This window comes from Magallana gigas, chromosome 4 (genome assembly GCF_963853765.1).
Source record: "Magallana gigas chromosome 4, xbMagGiga1.1, whole genome shotgun sequence".
NCBI lineage: Eukaryota > Metazoa > Mollusca > Bivalvia > Ostreida > Ostreidae > Magallana > Magallana gigas.
The window spans coordinates 29,090,556-29,108,903 of record NC_088856.1 but is presented as its reverse complement, the minus strand read 5'-3'; the positions used below and the strand labels follow the sequence as shown (position 1 = coordinate 29,108,903).

At 33.1% G+C, this 18,348-nt stretch overlaps 1 protein-coding gene across 1 annotated transcript; it reads right to left on the bottom strand.

The window, feature by feature from the left end:
- Positions 1 to 5,349: 5,349 nt before the first annotated feature.
- LOC117686595 (transcription intermediary factor 1-beta-like) lies at positions 5,350 to 7,788 on the bottom strand. The gene has a single exon (XM_034461842.2). It carries the CDS (start codon positions 7,651 to 7,653, stop codon positions 6,781 to 6,783), a length of 873 nt encoding a protein of 290 aa, XP_034317733.2. The 5' UTR covers positions 7,654 to 7,788; the 3' UTR covers positions 5,350 to 6,780.
- Between the last annotated feature and the right edge of the window lie 10,560 nt (positions 7,789 to 18,348).

Below are 18,348 nucleotides of genomic sequence, written 5' to 3'. Positions count from 1 at the left end.
AATAAAAAATACTGAAGACAATTTTTGCCAGAAATTAGTTTGTATTACGTAGATTTACACATTGATGACGTCATTACTAAAAGTTGAATGTCGTGTGAATTTGATCGGAAAGCATTGTAAACATATTCAAAATATAACTAATCTAAGAACTCTAATAAAGTATTGTGGTGTGATTTATTGAGAATTGAACATAAGAATACTGGAGGAGATGTTAGTTTTATCAATCATTTGCTAAAAGGTATGTAAATTTGCTTTTATTTCTCGGCCAGGCTTTCCTCTGTCGTTGTTTACGATATAAAAATCCGGCTAGAACAACACTACCCCGTGTATATTGAACTTGAAATTTTATACGTATCGTTAGTTTGATCAATGCTTGAATTGAAAAGTGCTGCTAGAATCACATGTTGTGTGTTGTTTTAATGCAATTTGCCGTTTTCGGTGCAAACTTTATAAAAGTTGGGAAGGTTTTACGAGAACCGGATGAATTACTTTTTAATAAGGAAAAACATAGGATTCTAGCAGCGGTTTTGATTAAACTGAGATGTTTTGCCTTCACTTGGTATGTTTATTTTATTTTGGTAACCGCGGGGTAGTGTTGTTCTATCTCATTTTATGTTAAGGAATATACGTAAGCTATTTATAGTTGTCACGTGATAATGCACCAATGTGGCAGTGATGTACTACCCGATTTTATTGCACTGACATCTATTTTAAAGGATAATACTAAGTTTTTGATCTTATTCAAAATAATGATTTAATTTCACGATTTTGAATACAACAATCAAAATAAGACGGCATATTGCCCATATGCTTCCTTTACAGCCCCGCGGGGAAAATATGTGTTATATGCATTTGGTTGTGTATTATGTGTTAAGCAATAATTGGAATAACTTAGCAAAAACACACGTGCATCCATCATGGCGTGAGAGTTTGTTACGTCGAAGTTACACGTGTGCTTGAAAAGCACATGACCACAAGTCAAGAACTTTTCATGCATCCTCCCCTAAAAAAAACCATGCATAAAAAATTCAAATGATCTTGCATTATTACAAAACTTGAATATTCTGACAACTTACACATGCTTTTTCATTACATAAAAGGTTATCCCTTGTCGCAGGTGGAAATGGTCCAAATTCGAAGGAAAAATCGGAAATTATTTTTCCTCAGTACTGTTTTGACGTGACCTAAGATGAAATACTGTTGTGACATTTGAATCGGCGTCCATGACAACACCCTTAAAATTAAATTATGTTGGAACACGCTACTTTTTACGTATGATAAAATGCGAGCTAGAGACTTAATTAGATTTAATGATAAAATATACCGCAGAAGAGACTGTCTATGATTAAACACTTTTTTCCCGGCTTTGCGCTTTCCAGTACTTTCATTACTTTGATTTAACCTTATATATGCAAATGCTTTGAAAAATGGTTGGACTTAATCAAATGGTATTACTTTGATATCCAACAGTTATAAATTATACAATTGATGTTGATCCTATAAACTTATAAGAAAATCCTAATAACAAATAATGTTCAAAGAACAAGCAGGGAAAAACAGCTTGATATGTTAGTTTCAATATGTTTAATTATATGTAAATAGTTCAATTCACGCTTTTCAAAAGTTATGTCTCTTGACCACTATCTTTGGACTCCTTATATAATTCTCAAAGTGGGAGCTGTAACTTTGTTAATTTAAATTTTAAAAAAATTGTTTCAATTTTGTATTTTGATTGCTAAGGTTGGGACTATTTACTCATTAAAAAAAAATTAGAATTAATCAATGCTCATTAATTTCGCCATAGTCCTTGATTTCGAGCAAGGATCTAATCTTATATACATGGTAAGCAAACAAAGAAATAAAAGTGAGATCATTTCTACATTAATTCAAAAATGCAATTTTGACCTATTACACGGTCTGTACTGAATACTCTTCAAATACTTTATCAACTGATGAGACATATTTGACATATTGGACAACGAAATGATTCCTTTTTAGACTGTGTAATTAATAACTCGCTATTTGGCGAAACAAATGAATTTGTTTTACTTTCGTCATAGATTAACAGTCATATAAAGTGTGCCAATAGCTGTATTTGTCATTAATAGTTTTCCGATGTTATGGGTACGTATCATCAGCAGGAATAAGGATAACAGACCATTGTTCTTTTTTAGGTACATTGTCATATTTTAAAAATATCCAGAAACATCAATCTTTCTTACATGCAATTTTTTCGTGTACCCATTAAGGAGTAAATCATCAGAACCAGAAATCGAAATACTAGACTAAGTATCCATTGTTATTCAATAACTAGAACACGAAATCCAGTGATTTACATCAATATCTGATTTATCATGCATATTTTGTACGGTAAATAAAATATACGTATTCCATGTTAAAACATTTTAAAGCAAATTATTTAACATATATTTTGGGACATGAGCAGAGTGCCAAAGATTTAAGGATCTGCTCCTTTTCCTTTTTTTCCAAAATTTTATTGTAAACGATGTCAAGGATTTTACAACGACGTATAGCCAAAAAAGGTTTGACGTCGTGCATTGTGCCGCGAGGCAAAACTGGTTTTTACCAATTACAATTTTTCTCAAGATATAGATATAGCATTGATTTTGAGGACATGTATGTGTTAAAGATATTATAAACTTGCTGACATAAATTCCAGCAAAATTTTAAAAAAAATCATCGCTTTGTACTTTCCCCCTTTTCTTAAGTTTGTGACAATACAGGTTTCTATAACCACGTCATAGTAACCACATCATTATGCTTCACCAGGAGGAGACGCTTTAGGAAAAGCCAAAGATTGTTTAAAAGATGCCGACCTCTTTTACATAAAATACAAAATAAATTTATAAACAAGACCAAAACTAGGTAAAAAATAAAAGATTGTTTTAATCAATTATGGACAGCAATATCACACTTAAAAACATTTACATCAGCGGATCTTGATTCTGTGTTTGTGAAAAGCTACTTTGCAAATATATGTATTACATCGTTTCAATTTTAACGCACATAGAATAAAAAAAAATGACTTGTATATCTGCTGATCTATAGCAAGAATTACTTTGTCAAAACTTCAAAAACACACATTATTGTCTCGTCAAAAAAATTTCCAGGAGGAAAACAAACTTTACTCTCAAATGTAATCAAAAGGTGACCTTCTGGTTGAAAGATATACTATTTTTCGGGGTTGTCAATAAATCATACTCCCTGATAAATCAGCTTGACGTTCCATCAAATCTTATTTGTTTTAGCTATTCATAGTTTAAACAAACAATAATATTTTCATCCGAATTGAAAGATGCACCACTTGGTTTACTCCTGGGACAAGAATACTCCAACAACTCTTTTCCTGCAGTGTCCATGACTAGGACATTGCATTCTGTGGAGTATGCCCCCTTTTTAACACAAAATGACGAACAAATTAAAGGTCTTTCTTCTAATTTGACATATGGTAGATCAGAATTAATTGAAAAATCTCTCCAACGAAACGAGACTAAAAATTCGTTGACCGTAAAGAACCCGTCTGTGACCTTTGCAATTCTCATCACAATTTTTTTTAACTTGAATTCTTTCAGTTTCAACAAATTGTGTACCCAGGCCTTTTATTTCGTACTGGACAACTAAGTTTCCAAATGTTACATATATTCTCTTCATAATATATGCATAACAAATGCCATATGGTGTACAGTCACATCTGAGTGTGTATACCAATTCTGCAGTTTTAGTGGAAGTATCATATATGTCCAACGATTTGTTGTTTCGTTGGAAAAGATAACTCGGTTGTTATCAATAAATAATCCAAAACACACAATACTTTCAGTTTGACAATGAGACACCTTTTGTAAGGTTGCTGACATTAACCTCACGTTCGCCAGACATAACTTTGAACTTGGTAAGCCTTCTACCATCAAAGATTTACCACAAAGAGAAATCCTATTTAAAACATTCCTAGACCCTATTGCTTAAGTCACATTTTCAAATTTCATAGTTTTGGTTAAAGTGTTTGGCTGATTTGGTTCACAACTGTACGAATCGGTCAATACCTATATTTTCAAAGATTCCAAACGGTTGAATTGGTCAAGGATTTGGGTATGCAATTGAAATTGTACTGCTGAAAACCCGCTTTCCAGGACCGAGGAAAGCATCGATTTTGCTTTAGTCACATACGTATTGAGCGTTTCAGTTCAGCAGACACAACCTCAATGTTGTCAGTGTTGTGAGCATGTTCAACCTCAAAAAGTTTAGCCACTGTTCATGAGCACGGTCTAGAAACATCTTGGCTTCTTCAATGTCCTTGGCAAATGAAGAGCAAATGTCCTCCCTTTTCGGTACACATTACATCATACTGTCTCTTAATTTCATTTTCAATATCGATTTCAATATGTGCCTAAAAAATTTAAGTGCTGACAAAGTATGGCTCTTTAATATTCAAATTCCAGTTAATTTGAATTATTGAAAGGATTGAATGAAGAACAAAAATATGAATCGGCTCAATAATTTTTTATTGTACTTAAGCGGGACTTTGGGCTGGTTTTCTTGATATAGCATTGAAGACGCCGGTTTAAAACACGGCTTTTATCATTGCATATTTCAAATTAAAGCCCCGGTGTATAAAACCAAGCTATTGTTATTGCGCATCGTTCAAACAATTTATATTTCAGAAACTCTGTAGGCTCCTGTCATTCAACAGATCTTGACCTTTAATAAAGAATAAGGAACAGATAAACATGTCCAAATCATGGGAAATAATATAAAAGAGATTGAAATCTTTATCTTCTAATTATTAACAGTCAAATCACCCTGAGATAAAATTAAAACATTCAGATGATCGGATCTAAAAGGAGATCAGGAAGGTTAAGCATCCACCTACATCTCACAATTTAATTTGATTAATTTCCATTGTAAATACCTATAGGCAATCTATATCTTCCTATGACACCCCCTTCCAAAAAAAGATTTGTTGATGCGCGCCTGACTTTAAAATCAAGTTTTATAATACATAAATCATACTTTAAACGTATTATATTTGGCGTGTACGATATTTTGCGGAAATTTGTTTTTTAACAAGTTGGCGTAGATTTGAATTAGCGTATTCTTGAATGTGACTATTCTTATACATATATACATGGCATTTAGCGATGTACTTGATTTAGCGGAAGTCGCATTCCGCAAAAAGCGCTAAATAGAATACACAGCCATATTAAATGTAGTATGTTTACAGTAATTTGGTAACAAATAGTATAGATAGACACTGATTATGGTGAATATATAATTCATTTTTAAAGTGTTGAAGATTTCAATGATATAATCATTTATTTACCAGACTCCATTTATTCATAATAAGATTATTTGCACAGTCATCAACCTTAAAAACATTCATTTAACAAAAATTCTCCTGACATTCAAATTGTTTGCAATTTGAGGACGATTAAGCCATCTTTCTACTTCGTATCTTTTTGCAGCAATGCAATATTGTTCTTTCAAAGAAACAGGCTCTCTCAGACACCTTTTGCACTAAGAATGATTTCGATTGATAAAACAATGTTTTGCCATTTCATTCATTTAATAGAAAACAATAATGTTATTATAGAATATGTAATATTACATACATATTAATTATGTAAGGTCACTGATGCAAGTCCAAACAATTTTCATAATTACCTGATCTCAAATATGCAAGCATGTTGGCCAAGATAAAAACATATCAATTTATGACCTCCTGGGTGGAAAACAATGTTATATGGATGTGATAAACGATGTTTCAAATCAACATTTCGACTTGGTTTACCAACATTTTTTACTTGCTTTATTTGGTCATCAAAGAAACAAGTAAAAATGTTATCATCAGAGTCGAAGGATAATCCTCTCGGAGAACTCGAGGAACAAACGAATTCCGACAATTTATTTCCCTTGGTATCGGTGACTATGACACTGTCTCCTTTGACGTATGCCACCTTTTTACCACAAAATGACGAACAAATGAAAGGGTTGTTTCCTTTTCTGGCATACGGTATATCATGATCAGATCTGATTGAAAAATCACTACAACGAAATGAGGCTGATGAATCATTGGCCGTAAAGAATCCGTCTAATGTCCTTGTGATTCCCTTTACATTTCGTTCAACTGGAATTCTTTCGAGCTTAGTTAATTCTGTACCTCGAAATTTTATTTCATACTTTACAATAAACTGCCCAAATGCTACATATATTTTGTTCATGCCATATGCATAACACATGTCATACGGAATATCATCACATTTGTGTGTACATACCAATTTTTTGCGATTAGTTACAGAAGTATCATACACATTCAATGATTTCTTAGTTTCGCGGGAAATAATAGCTCTTTCGTCATCAATAAATATTCCGAAATATACATTGCCTTCTGTTTCAAATCCTGAAATCTTTTTAAAGTTTGTTTTCATTAAGTCCTTACTTGCTAGCCATTGTTGAGGACTCGGTAAACCTGTTCCAAAGAACAGTGATTTATCGATCAAAGAAATTCGTTGTGTGGCATCACAATGGTTTTTTACAACGATGACATCTTCAAACTTCATCGGCTCGGTAATATTATCAAGCTGTTTTGTTTCAAAGATGTAAGACGCGGCTAAGTCCCAAATTTTCAAGGCTTTCAAACGGTGGAAGTGGTCCGTAATTTGATAGTGCAATTTCCAATGCACAAGGAAAATCTGTCGGTTAGAACCATTTTTAGGACAGAGGAAAGCATAGCTTTTGCTTCAGTAACTGTTGTATTAAATCGTTTCAGTTCATCCGACACGACTTCAATATTGTCTGTGTATTGAGCACGAAACGTTTGTGCCACTGCTCATGAGCATGGTCGATAAGCATCTTGGCTTTTTCAATTTTCTTAGCAAATGAAGAACAAATGTCTTCTTTTGAAGCATATAGAGCATCAGTTTGTTTCTTATTTTTTTCCTGTAGCTCCATAATGCAATCATGGAGGCTTGATAGCGATTGAAGTTTTTCTGTCACATCGCTTTTATCAAGGTTCATCACAATTTCATCAATTGAGTCAAAATTTGTACACCTCCTATGCTGGTTCGCAAAACACACACAACAGCACAATTTGTTGTGGTCTCGGCAAAAAATATCAACTATTTTTCCTTTGTGAATGGCACAGTTCTCATCTATGTCAATGGCTTCATTCCATTTCACTGTATTGTTCATCTCGACAATTTTATGACACTTTAGACTCGGAACTCGTGCGTGGAAATCTTTACATTCATCACAAATAGGTTCTGCACAGGATTTACACCAGTGATTCGCCGAGACTGTTTCATTCTTTCGTTTACAGAACATACAGTTCACTACTGATTCAGTATCTGAATTTGCTGCCGTGGTCGTAACACACTTATTAAGAGGGAGACTTTTCGCCAAACCTTCGCTGGAAATATCGTTTTCTGGTTCTTTAACCTGTTTTCTACACACTGGGCAGTTGATGACATTTAATTCATCTTTTTCGTCTCGGGTTGTCGAACTTGATATGTACGTCTGAATGCATACCTCACAAAATGTGTGCAAACATGGCAAGTACCGTGGGCTGTTTAACATCTCGAGACACATCGGACAACGAAATGATTCCTTTTCAGGCTCCACACTTGCTGACGCTGCCATTTGCAAGAACACTTCAAACAGTCAAAAAAATTAACTTTCGAAATAGCTGGACTATAGGTTTTTCCGATTTTACGAGAACGTACCAGTTCCCATATTTGTCATAATTTTACAGATTTGCATTTGGAATTTTACAGCGCTTTTCAATACGCGGGCATGTTCAGGCTTCCCGATTGATTTTACAGCGATGTGTAGAAAGTCACTTGTCTGTACTTCATATGATATGACGTAACTTTTACGTCACGTTCTGCATTCTTATCGATAAATCTCAGGAATGTATCTTAACGTAAAAAGTGAATTATATCAAACCGGTATTGAAAGCGCATGTTTCCTTTACATATATGCTGCCGTTAATGCTAGACGGACAGAATTTATCCATATTAAACACCAGTATCAAATAATCGGTAGTTTTAAAGCTTCGTTTAATGTAAAAGACTATTTAAAAACTTGTGGTTTTGAGACTATCCCTGCTACGTGTAAACAGCTGAATGAAGAAATTTTAATGTATGTAAAAACCAGCTTGGCGTAGGTGAAAGATCAACTCAATTTTAGAATATTTTACTGAAAATTGGTAGAGAATATAAGTACCAATGTGAATCTTGCTTGGGAAACCTACGGATTTACCCAAATTTTTTTGTAAATCGCTTCTGATTAGTAAAAATGTGCATTATTTTGATGATTTTGTGGAATGTTTCAACAATACCGTATCTTTCATAAACGAAATATCCATTCCAACCCCAAGCAAGAACTTAGTATATGACAAGACAAAGGATTTTTCTTAAAGATATTAATGATTTATTGTCATTAATAACCTGCGCCGATACAATTTAGATACTGAGATCATTTGCAACATTACGACTCGCCTACCTCGTGATTACAATACACACATGACGTCACAAAAATGCATCAAATATAATGTTTAACATCGTTGTCAATAAATGTAACATAGATTTTAAGAAATACTCCTGGTCTGAGTATTTTCGCGATGATTCAAATGATATCGTTTCCCAGTCGTATTTTAGCTTCGGAACGCCTTAACATTGCTGCGTAACAAGAAGACTTTACATGTACATGCGTGCAATGTCACACAACTTGAGAATTTCTTTATCATTGTTAATCTTTAAATAGGACCATCTCTGGCCTACGTTTTCAGAGATAATTGTTAATGAAGTTGAACACGCCTTTTATGGGAAGGAGGGTTATTATGAACCAATAGCAGTTGTGGATCTAGGATTTGTCAAAAAAAGGGGGGGGGGGGGCAAAAGGCCGGGAGTATTGGGCCTGCCTTGAGTTCTCGGATCAAAGTTTAGCGGGGGGGGGGGGGTTAAAAACACTTTTTGAGCTATTTTTGCTGTACTTGACATATCATAGATCAATGAATAATAATAAGGACTGATTTTCTGTAGTTCTACTAATCTTTACTTTTAATTCTAATCACAAAAGGAGGCAGAGCCCCCATCCCCCTATCTCAATTCCCCAGTGAATAGTTATCAGTAGTATAATAGTAGTAGTATTTTGATGTAATGGTGTTAGGTGTTGCTAATTAAGAAAGAAAATAGAAAATTATTGAAAGGTAAATGTGAGGAATGTACTTCTTTAAATTAATATTACCTATTTTACCTATAGGGTTTTTTCTGTAGGCCTATTGATTACCCTACTCTAAATTACAACCATGATCAGATCAAGATTCTGATTTTATGCAATACTTGGCAAATCAAATGTAACCAGCAAGCTATTGAATCTACAACTGATATTCTGAAATTCGCTGTAAATAGTTATGGGGATGTCAGTTATCTTGTACATTCGAGGATCAACTTGTAAACATTCAAATTCTTGATATGGTTTCTGTCCAAAACAGACCAAATTGTTGTCAAATGTACCCTATGTTGAGGCAAAGAAACAACAATAATGAGCAAGATTCAACCTTTTTCTCAACAAATGGCAGTAGAGAGGACATCGATGAACCCCATTAATATTTTACATATATTTAATACATTAATGTAAGTTTGCAGCTGCGCAGTTCTACATTACAGTTGTTGTAAGTTATTAAAAAAGGCATTAATGTGTTTTTATGCATACTTCCATACAAAACAACATGTATACCTCATATTTATTGCTTTTTCATCTTTTGAAAAAAAAATTGGTCAGTTTTGGGTAGTACAAGCCAGTTCAAGAAATCTTAACATGTTCGTCCTCAAATGTACAAGATAGTTGCACATTCCCCATAAGTGACCGATGGTTGAGTTTATCAATAATAAGTTTGATTATATACAGATCAAACAACATATTAAACAGTCGCATATAAATATGTACAAGTATGATAGAAGAGAAATAACATAAAGCTGACTTCATAAAAAAAGCTGAATTAATAACAGTACTAGTATTTGGTCGCCAAATTAATTTTGATCGCTCCTCAACTGTTACAGGAGTACATGTATATATTTGTATGCCGGTTGTTTATATAAAATGGTCGATTGCTTTGTTATCGAGGCAGTCAAGTTGCAGGGACTTCTAAATGCATCTACTTCACCAAGTAGTAATATGTTTAAAAAAAATGATAAAAGAAGTTATAAGAACTAGGAACAGTTTCAGTCATATAATTAATTTCCCTGATTGATGTGATCTTCATAATAAAAATATAACAAAAAATTGAAATGTAACATTTATTAAAACAAGAACAGTTGAGAATTAAAAATTTATAAATAATCTCCTAGATAAGACTTCAACAAGGGTAATTTTGACATCATAAAAAGTGCATTTTCCCGTATTTATAAAAACGGAGCAGAAGACACCAATAAAAACAGAATAAGAACTTTATACACACATGTGAACAAGATGATATTTTCATGAGATTAAACAACTTTTGAATTTTAGGGCAGATGTGGAAAGAAACTGTATCTACTTTCTCTGGCGTGTATTCGCAGTATCTTGCACAGATAGGGCTACCTTACTTCGAGTGCACTTCAAACACGTGCGTCGTACCTACTATCAACATCATATTGTAAAAACCGGTCGCACTACATCCAACATAGTAAAAAAGCGATAGTATTGCAAAAAAGTAACAATGTGTTCCCGTATTGAACAGTTTCTATAACAACAAAACACACTCCGTTTTCTGGTCTCTCTGCTGTCACTGTAAAATCTTCTACAATGTATGGTTTGCGCATGTTCGATGATATACATGTAACAATACGGCACATGGATACATCCTACACATGTACAATGATCGAGAATTATTGAAATATGTGGGCCTGAATTTCAGACTGTTTTGTTTCGCCTTTTATTGTTTATTCGTTACAAGTGGAGTGGTTGTCCGAGATATATTTGGAGAATGTGTTGATCTAAAAATCTTTCGAATCAATGTAACGTGTTTGGGTGAATGAAATGACTGAATACGGTGAAGCATAACAGTGTTGAATGGATTGTGTGTGGGGGGGGGGGGCGTAGCGATGAAATTTAAAACTAATATGGCGATCGTCAGAGATAAAAGGAAATAAAATACGTATTTATGAATTCATGTCAATTATAAATAGATTTCTTTGATCTCTTGTCGTTGCTTTTTAAAATTATACAATAACTTAAATTTATGATTTACGTAAAAGAAACCTTTAATTATTTCAAAAATATTCCGTCCCTGCGATTTTTGCTTTTCCACGTACATCCATATCACAAACGATGTAAAACATCATTTCACATGAAACCTTAATATCAAGTTTCATTATCATTATGTTACAAAAGAGGATGGACAGCACAAACTGGATCATATAATTTACATTATCTGTTGACTTGCAAAGATTCTTTTGAATCGTCAACGATTATTCTTTTCATTAAAACCAGTCACTGGAAAATGTTCGTAAATTTCCATACTTCATTTTTTTTTTGTTATTTGTTAAATTTCTCTCTACAGTACCCAGAACAACATACAAGTCAGTATTAGAACTAGAAATCATTGAAGAAAAAGACCCAACTTCAGGACTATGTAACAGTCGTTTTTATTCAAAAAAGAAAAAAAACATAGCTTATTCAAGATGAACATAGTTTTCAAAAACATAGCTTATTCAAGATAAACATAGTTTTCAAAAACATAGCTTATTCCAGATAAAAAAAAGTTTTCAAAATGAATGAGGCAATCAAATTAGTGTGAATACAAATGAAATAGATCAACAATATTAAGATAAAAAATCAAAGTAAAAAACCGGTTTTATTTTATTTTTCATTTTATTACAATGTATGCATATCATTTGTTTCTAATATGCACCAAAACAAACAAACATACAAACATATTTACAACAATTTAAAACAAATAAATTTTTAAACCTTATATTTGCATATAATTTAAAAAATGGTTGTTTTGGACCTATAATCAAATGGTATAACTTGGATATCACACAGTTATAAATTATACATTTGATGTTGATCTTAGAACCTTATAAGAAAACTTAATAACAAATTATGTTCAAAGAACAAAAAGGGAAAACAGCATGATGTGTTAGTACCAATATGTTTAATTATATGTAAATAGTTCAATTAACGCTTTTCAAAAGGTATGTCCCTTGACCGCTATCTTTAGGGGTCACCTTATGTGAATCTCAGAGTGGGAGCTGTAACTTTGTCATTTTAAATTTTTAAAAATTGTGTCAGTTTTGTATTTTATTTGCTAAGGTTGGGACTGCTTACTCATTGAAAGAAAAACTTAAAACAACATCAAAGTTAATCCATGCTCATTAATCTAGCCATAGACCTGAATTTTGAGCAAGGATCAAATCCAATTTTTTCGTGTGTATCATAAGTAGATAATTATAACAAGAACTCATTAGGAGTAAGTCATCAGAACCAGAAATCGAAATACTAGACTAAGTATTCATTGTTATTCAATTACGAGAACACGAAATCCAAGTATTATCAGTGATTTATATCAATATCTGATTTATCGTGCATATTTTGTACGGTGCATATTAATGAAATATACGTATCTCATGTTTTCTGTATTTAGCGTTCTAAAGCAAATTATTTTATATATCACTTGGGACATGAGCAGAGTGCCAAAGATTTAAGGATCTGCTCCTGTTCCTTTTTTCCAAAATGATATTGTAAACGATGTGAGGGATTTAACAACGACGTATAGACAGAAAAGGTTTGACGTCGTGCATTGTGCCGCGAGGCAAAACTATTTCTACCAATTTCAATTTTTCTCCAGAAATAGAAAAAGCACGGATTTGAAATTTTAGGTATTGTTCTTCACAAAAGGTCATTGAACAACACATAGCTCTATAGTTGCAATAAACAGATCTCAAGTTTTGTGTGCAGTCTACGTAGTTTCTGGACAACCCTCGTATACGTACCAAAAAATCAAATAAGAGTTAGTTAATGTTGTGAAGACTTGTTCTTAACTTGTAAGACTTAATTTTATGTGTGACTAAATAGTAAAACCTGGAGTCAGGTATGAGATTTTTATTTTTTTAAATTCAAGACTTGATGTTTCCTGATTATTCAGCATAGAGGTGTGTTTTTTATATATACCTTGATTATCATGCGGGTAGGTAAAGGCAGCAAATGGGATATTAAGCATCTTATTTTGACTATAATATACGAAATCGTAAGATTAAATTACTGGTTTTAATCGGACCAAAAGCGTAGTATTTTTCTATTAAATAGCTGCCAATGCAATTAAATTTGTACACCACCACCGCCTCGATGCAATATCACGTGATGAAATAGCTTACGTTTATTCCTTAGCATGAAATGAGATAAAACAACACTACCCCGAGGTTTCCACAAAAGTATACTCATATCAAATAAAGGTAAAACATTTTAGATCAATAAAAACAACTGCTATGATCATATATTCTCTTTGATTGAATGATTATTTGTCCGTTTCTCGATAAACCTTCGTAACTTTTGTACAGTTTGCATAGAAAACGGTTTGTTGCATAAAAGCAATACATACCACAGGATTCTAGCAGTGTTTCTCATTAGTTAAGCTTTGACCAACGAAACTATTAATGCGTATTATATGTGGAGTTCAAAATATACGGGGTACTGTTTTTCTAATCGGATTTTCGTTCACAACAACAGAAGAATACGAGCTTATAATGCAAAAATAACTCATTGAATCAATAAAATTGTGAGATATCGTATAGAAATCGGTGATTTAAATGCATTTCTTTACTGTAACAGTTTATTTGTATGTACAAAATACGATAACATTATTTAAACCATTTTAGTTCTGTGATTATATAAAGCCAGAGAATAAGAATTAACAGTTTTATGAGTTTCAATAGGGATGATTAAGTGATATTTAAGATGGTTTGTGACACGTGTCGATATTCCTGTGGTTAAAAATACATTATAATCAAAATACTTTCACCGGTTTAGAATTTTCAAATTCAACAATATTTGATCAAAATAACGTTTCAAATTTACAAAATTATACAAGCCCAATAGGGATTCGAACTGATAACTAACAAATCTGTAGCTAACGCTCTAGCCCATTGCTCTACGCTATTTGGCAACACATTTTGGGAAAAAAATCTATGAAATAATTCTTAATTTTGTTGTTTATTTCGATAGGAAGATTGATTTTGAGGTAGCTCATACCACTTTGATTGTTCAGTCACAAATTAATTAGAAATCAAGCGTGGTTAACAGATGTAAGAATGCAAAAAAGTTAAAGATTGAAAGTGTAAGTCAATAATAACAAATAAAACAATTCAAGAGCTGCAGTTAAAATGCATTCAACACTCTTAAAATAAAATTAATTCTGACGTAAATAGTTGAAACACGCATGATCGGAGCGAACAGGTCCAGTTGTGCGCAAAACTAAAAAAAATGGTTTATAATTTCTTGATTTCAAAAATTCGAAAGATCGTACAACCACGGTTACAATATTTGAAAACAATACATCTGTGACCTTCTGGGTGGAATGTAATGTTACCGGGAATAAAGGACTCGTATGTTCCTTCAAAATTGATAAATCTTCTTGATTTTCCGTCACAATTTATTTGTTCTGGCTGACTATCACAAAAGCAAGTAATGACATTACCCTCCGCATCGACCTACTTGCTTTCTTCCGGAACAAGAATATTCCGACAGCTTATTTCCCTTGGTGTCCATGACTATGACACCACCTTCTGTGTTGTATGCTATCTTTCTACCACAAAACGACGAACAAATGACAGGCCAGTCTCTTAATTTGCCATTGTGTAGGCTACATTTTATTGAAAAATCACTCCAACGAAATGTAGTTGATGATTTATTGGCCGTAACAAATCCATCAAATGTTTTTGCAATTCCAATGACATCACCCTTAACTGGAATTCTTTCCACTTCAACGAATGTCGTACCTTCATTTTTAATTTCATACTGGACAACACATTTTCCAAATGCTACATAAACTCTGTCCATCCCAAAAGCATAACACATGTCATACGGTTCACTGTCACATTTAAATGAATATACCGGTTTTGCAGTGTAGTTGGTTGTATCATACACATCCAATGATTTTTTACTAAAGTTGGAAATGACAACTCTATTGTCATTGATGAATAGTCCGTAATACCCCACGCATTCCTTTTCATAACAATCGGTTACTTTCTTAAAGGTAGCAGACATCAACTTTATATTTGCCAGCCACGGCAAAGGGCTTGGTAAATCTTTACCTGTAATGGACTTCCCGCAGACACGAATTTTATTCAGAGTATCACTTAGCTTTTTTGACGGGATAGCATCTTCAAATTGTATAGTTTTTGTAAATTTTTGGAGTTGATTTGGTTTAAAGCTATAAGAGTCGGTCAACTCCCATATTTTTAAAGCTTCCAAACGGTTGAAGTGGTCAGTAATTTGGACATGCAATTTCGATTGCACAACGAAAATTTGTCGGTCAGAACTGCTGTCTAGGACCGAGGAAAGCATAGATTTTGCTTCAGTCGCAGTCGTATGAAATCGTTTCAGTTCATCAGTTCATCAATATTGTTTGTATGGTGTTTATGTTCAACTTCAAAACGTTTGAGCCACTGTTCATGAGCTTGGTCTAGGAACACCTTGGCTTCTTCAATCTTTTCGGCAAATAAGGAGCAGATGTCCTCCTTTTTGGTACAAAGTCCATCATATTGGCTCTTATTTTCTTTTTGTAGCTTAGTAATGCATTGAAGAAGACTTGATAACGATACAAGTTTGTCTTTCATCTCGTCTTTATTAAGCTTTTTCACAATTTCATCGATTGAATCAAAATTTGCACACCGTCTATGTTGGTTTGCAAAGCACACACCACAACACAATCTTTTGTGGTCTTGGCAAAAGAGTTCAATAACTTTTCCTTTATGAATTGTGCAGTTTTCATCTATATCAATGGCTTTGTTCCACTTTACTGTGTCTTGCATATCAACAATGTCGTGATCCTTAAGACTCGGTGCTCTCTTATGAAACCTTTTGCAATCATCGCAAATAGGTTCTGCACACGATTTACACCAATGTTTTGCCAAGACCGTTAACTCTTCTCGCTTACAAAACAAACAATATTTGACGGACTCGTTTTCATGACTAATTGTCATCGTCCAAGCCCACTTATTCAGCGGAAGGCTTTTTGCCCAATCTTCACTGGAAATATCCTTTTCTGGTTCCTGTACCCATTGTCTACACACTGGACAATCAACAACATTAAAATCTCCTTCTTTGTCTCTAGTTTTCTTACTTGATATGTACGTCTGAATACACGTTTCACAAAATGTGTGTAAACATGGCAAGCATCGCGGAATGTTTAATCTCTCGAGACATATCGGACAACGAAATGATTCCTCTTCAGAGCGCACACTTGACTCAGCCATTTTGAAAAAGCAGATTTAAACTTTCGTTATAGATTCCTGGAACATATAAAAAAAATGTAATGATGCCAATATCTGTCATTAATAATTTTGCGACGTTGTCAATATCAGCGACATGACTTGGATAGTACTAACTAGTTATCTATTTCAACCCCATACTTCAAAAAAGGAAGGGGTTTGAGAAGTCTTATAAAGATCTATATAAAAACATTTATCAACTATTATCATCGTTTAGAAATTTTAAGGCAGGGTGAACGCACCATACTCTAGTATCCCATTACCATTTCTACGGCCCCTTTTTGAACAATAAAGTATAGAAAATCTATAATGTGTTTGATAATTTTCAGTTGAGAGTGAAGAACGTTACATATCTTTATTAGTGTTTTAGCTATATTGTTTTTATAGTGACCCATTAGATCGATGATTTGTAGACCTAGCAATATTAAATTTCGTTCTAATTTGTGGTCTTGTCCTTAAAATTAATAAACATGAATAGAATAGAATGAGCGAGCTCTAAAACAAAAGAAGATACATGTATATATCTAAAAGAAATAAAGCAGTTCGGACAAGATTCGTTTATAAATCAAGTATTACATTTTTGTTCCCAGTTGACGTATTTTAACAAAAGTTCACTCATGCAAAGGTCAACAATATGTGTATAAAAAAAATGACGTAAAACGCAATTTGACTTAATATTTTAAAATTTCTAATAAGTCTACCCACCACCCCACCCCCTCCCGCCCAACTTTGAAATTGCTTCGGACGCCACTGCAGTCTGATATATTTCATTTATCCATAATTGTCAAAAGTGGGCCATAATCATAAATAGATCACAGGATATTGTTTTCATCGCTAATATTGTACGTAAATATAATGTTAATGTCTCATATTCACCTTATTTGTTGCTAAATACCTGGAAATTTATAAAAAAAAAAATCCTCAAAATAGACATCGATAAATTGAAGTTTTACTGAACTTATTTGATTAGTGTTTATATACCATAGATATCGAGCAATATTCCTATACAGTGCAACTACATGAACTATGTAAAATCTGTCAAAAGAAATATTAGATATTATAAATGAAGCTGACTGTTGTTAAATCCATAATAGTTTTTCAAATTTCTTACTTACATATCCAACACCTTATCCGACAACTGCGCTACGACGCTAGTACATTGTAAAAGAAATGAAATATAAAGTTATACATGTAGTATGCACGCTTTTTAAGGGAAGGGAGGTAATTATGACTGGGTATGTAACCAACTGTTATTATATATATTAAAAGTGTGTTGATGCTAAAGATTCCAATAGAGAGAAGAAAGGGGTAGTGTTATGAAGCTTACAACACAAGAGGTATGTACTATATAATATTATTATATCAGCTAGGTTCCCTTTTTATTGATATCTCACTATATACATAATCATTACTATACAATAGGTCAAGATGCAGATTTTGTGCAGTACTGTAATTCACAAAACCAAATGTCATCCACTCAGCTATTGAATTCGCCGCTGATATTTTGTAATTCGCAGTTTATATTTAAGTATACGGTAATCTATTTATATAAAGTTTGAAATCAATTTACATCAAACAAGTCAAACACTAAACGAAGTTAAGTTAAAAAGTATGATAGAAAAGACATAACATTAGCATTATGTTACAAAATACCAAAAAATATATCTATGGACAGCACAAACTGGGTTGTGTCATTTACATTATTGACTTTCATGTGTTTTTAGATCGTCAACGATTCTTTTCATTAAAATCAGTCACTGGAAAATGTACGTAGGCAATATTCCATACTTTTCGCTGAATTGTAACATGAGATATAGGAACCAAGTAAACTACCCTGAACTCAGAAAACCTTTTAATATTT

Excerpts from the sequence above, each read along its gene's own strand:
- LOC117686595 (XM_034461842.2), bottom strand. The coding sequence starts at position 7,653 with ATGGCAGCGTCAGCAAGTGTGGAGCCTGAAAAGGAATCATTTCGTTGT.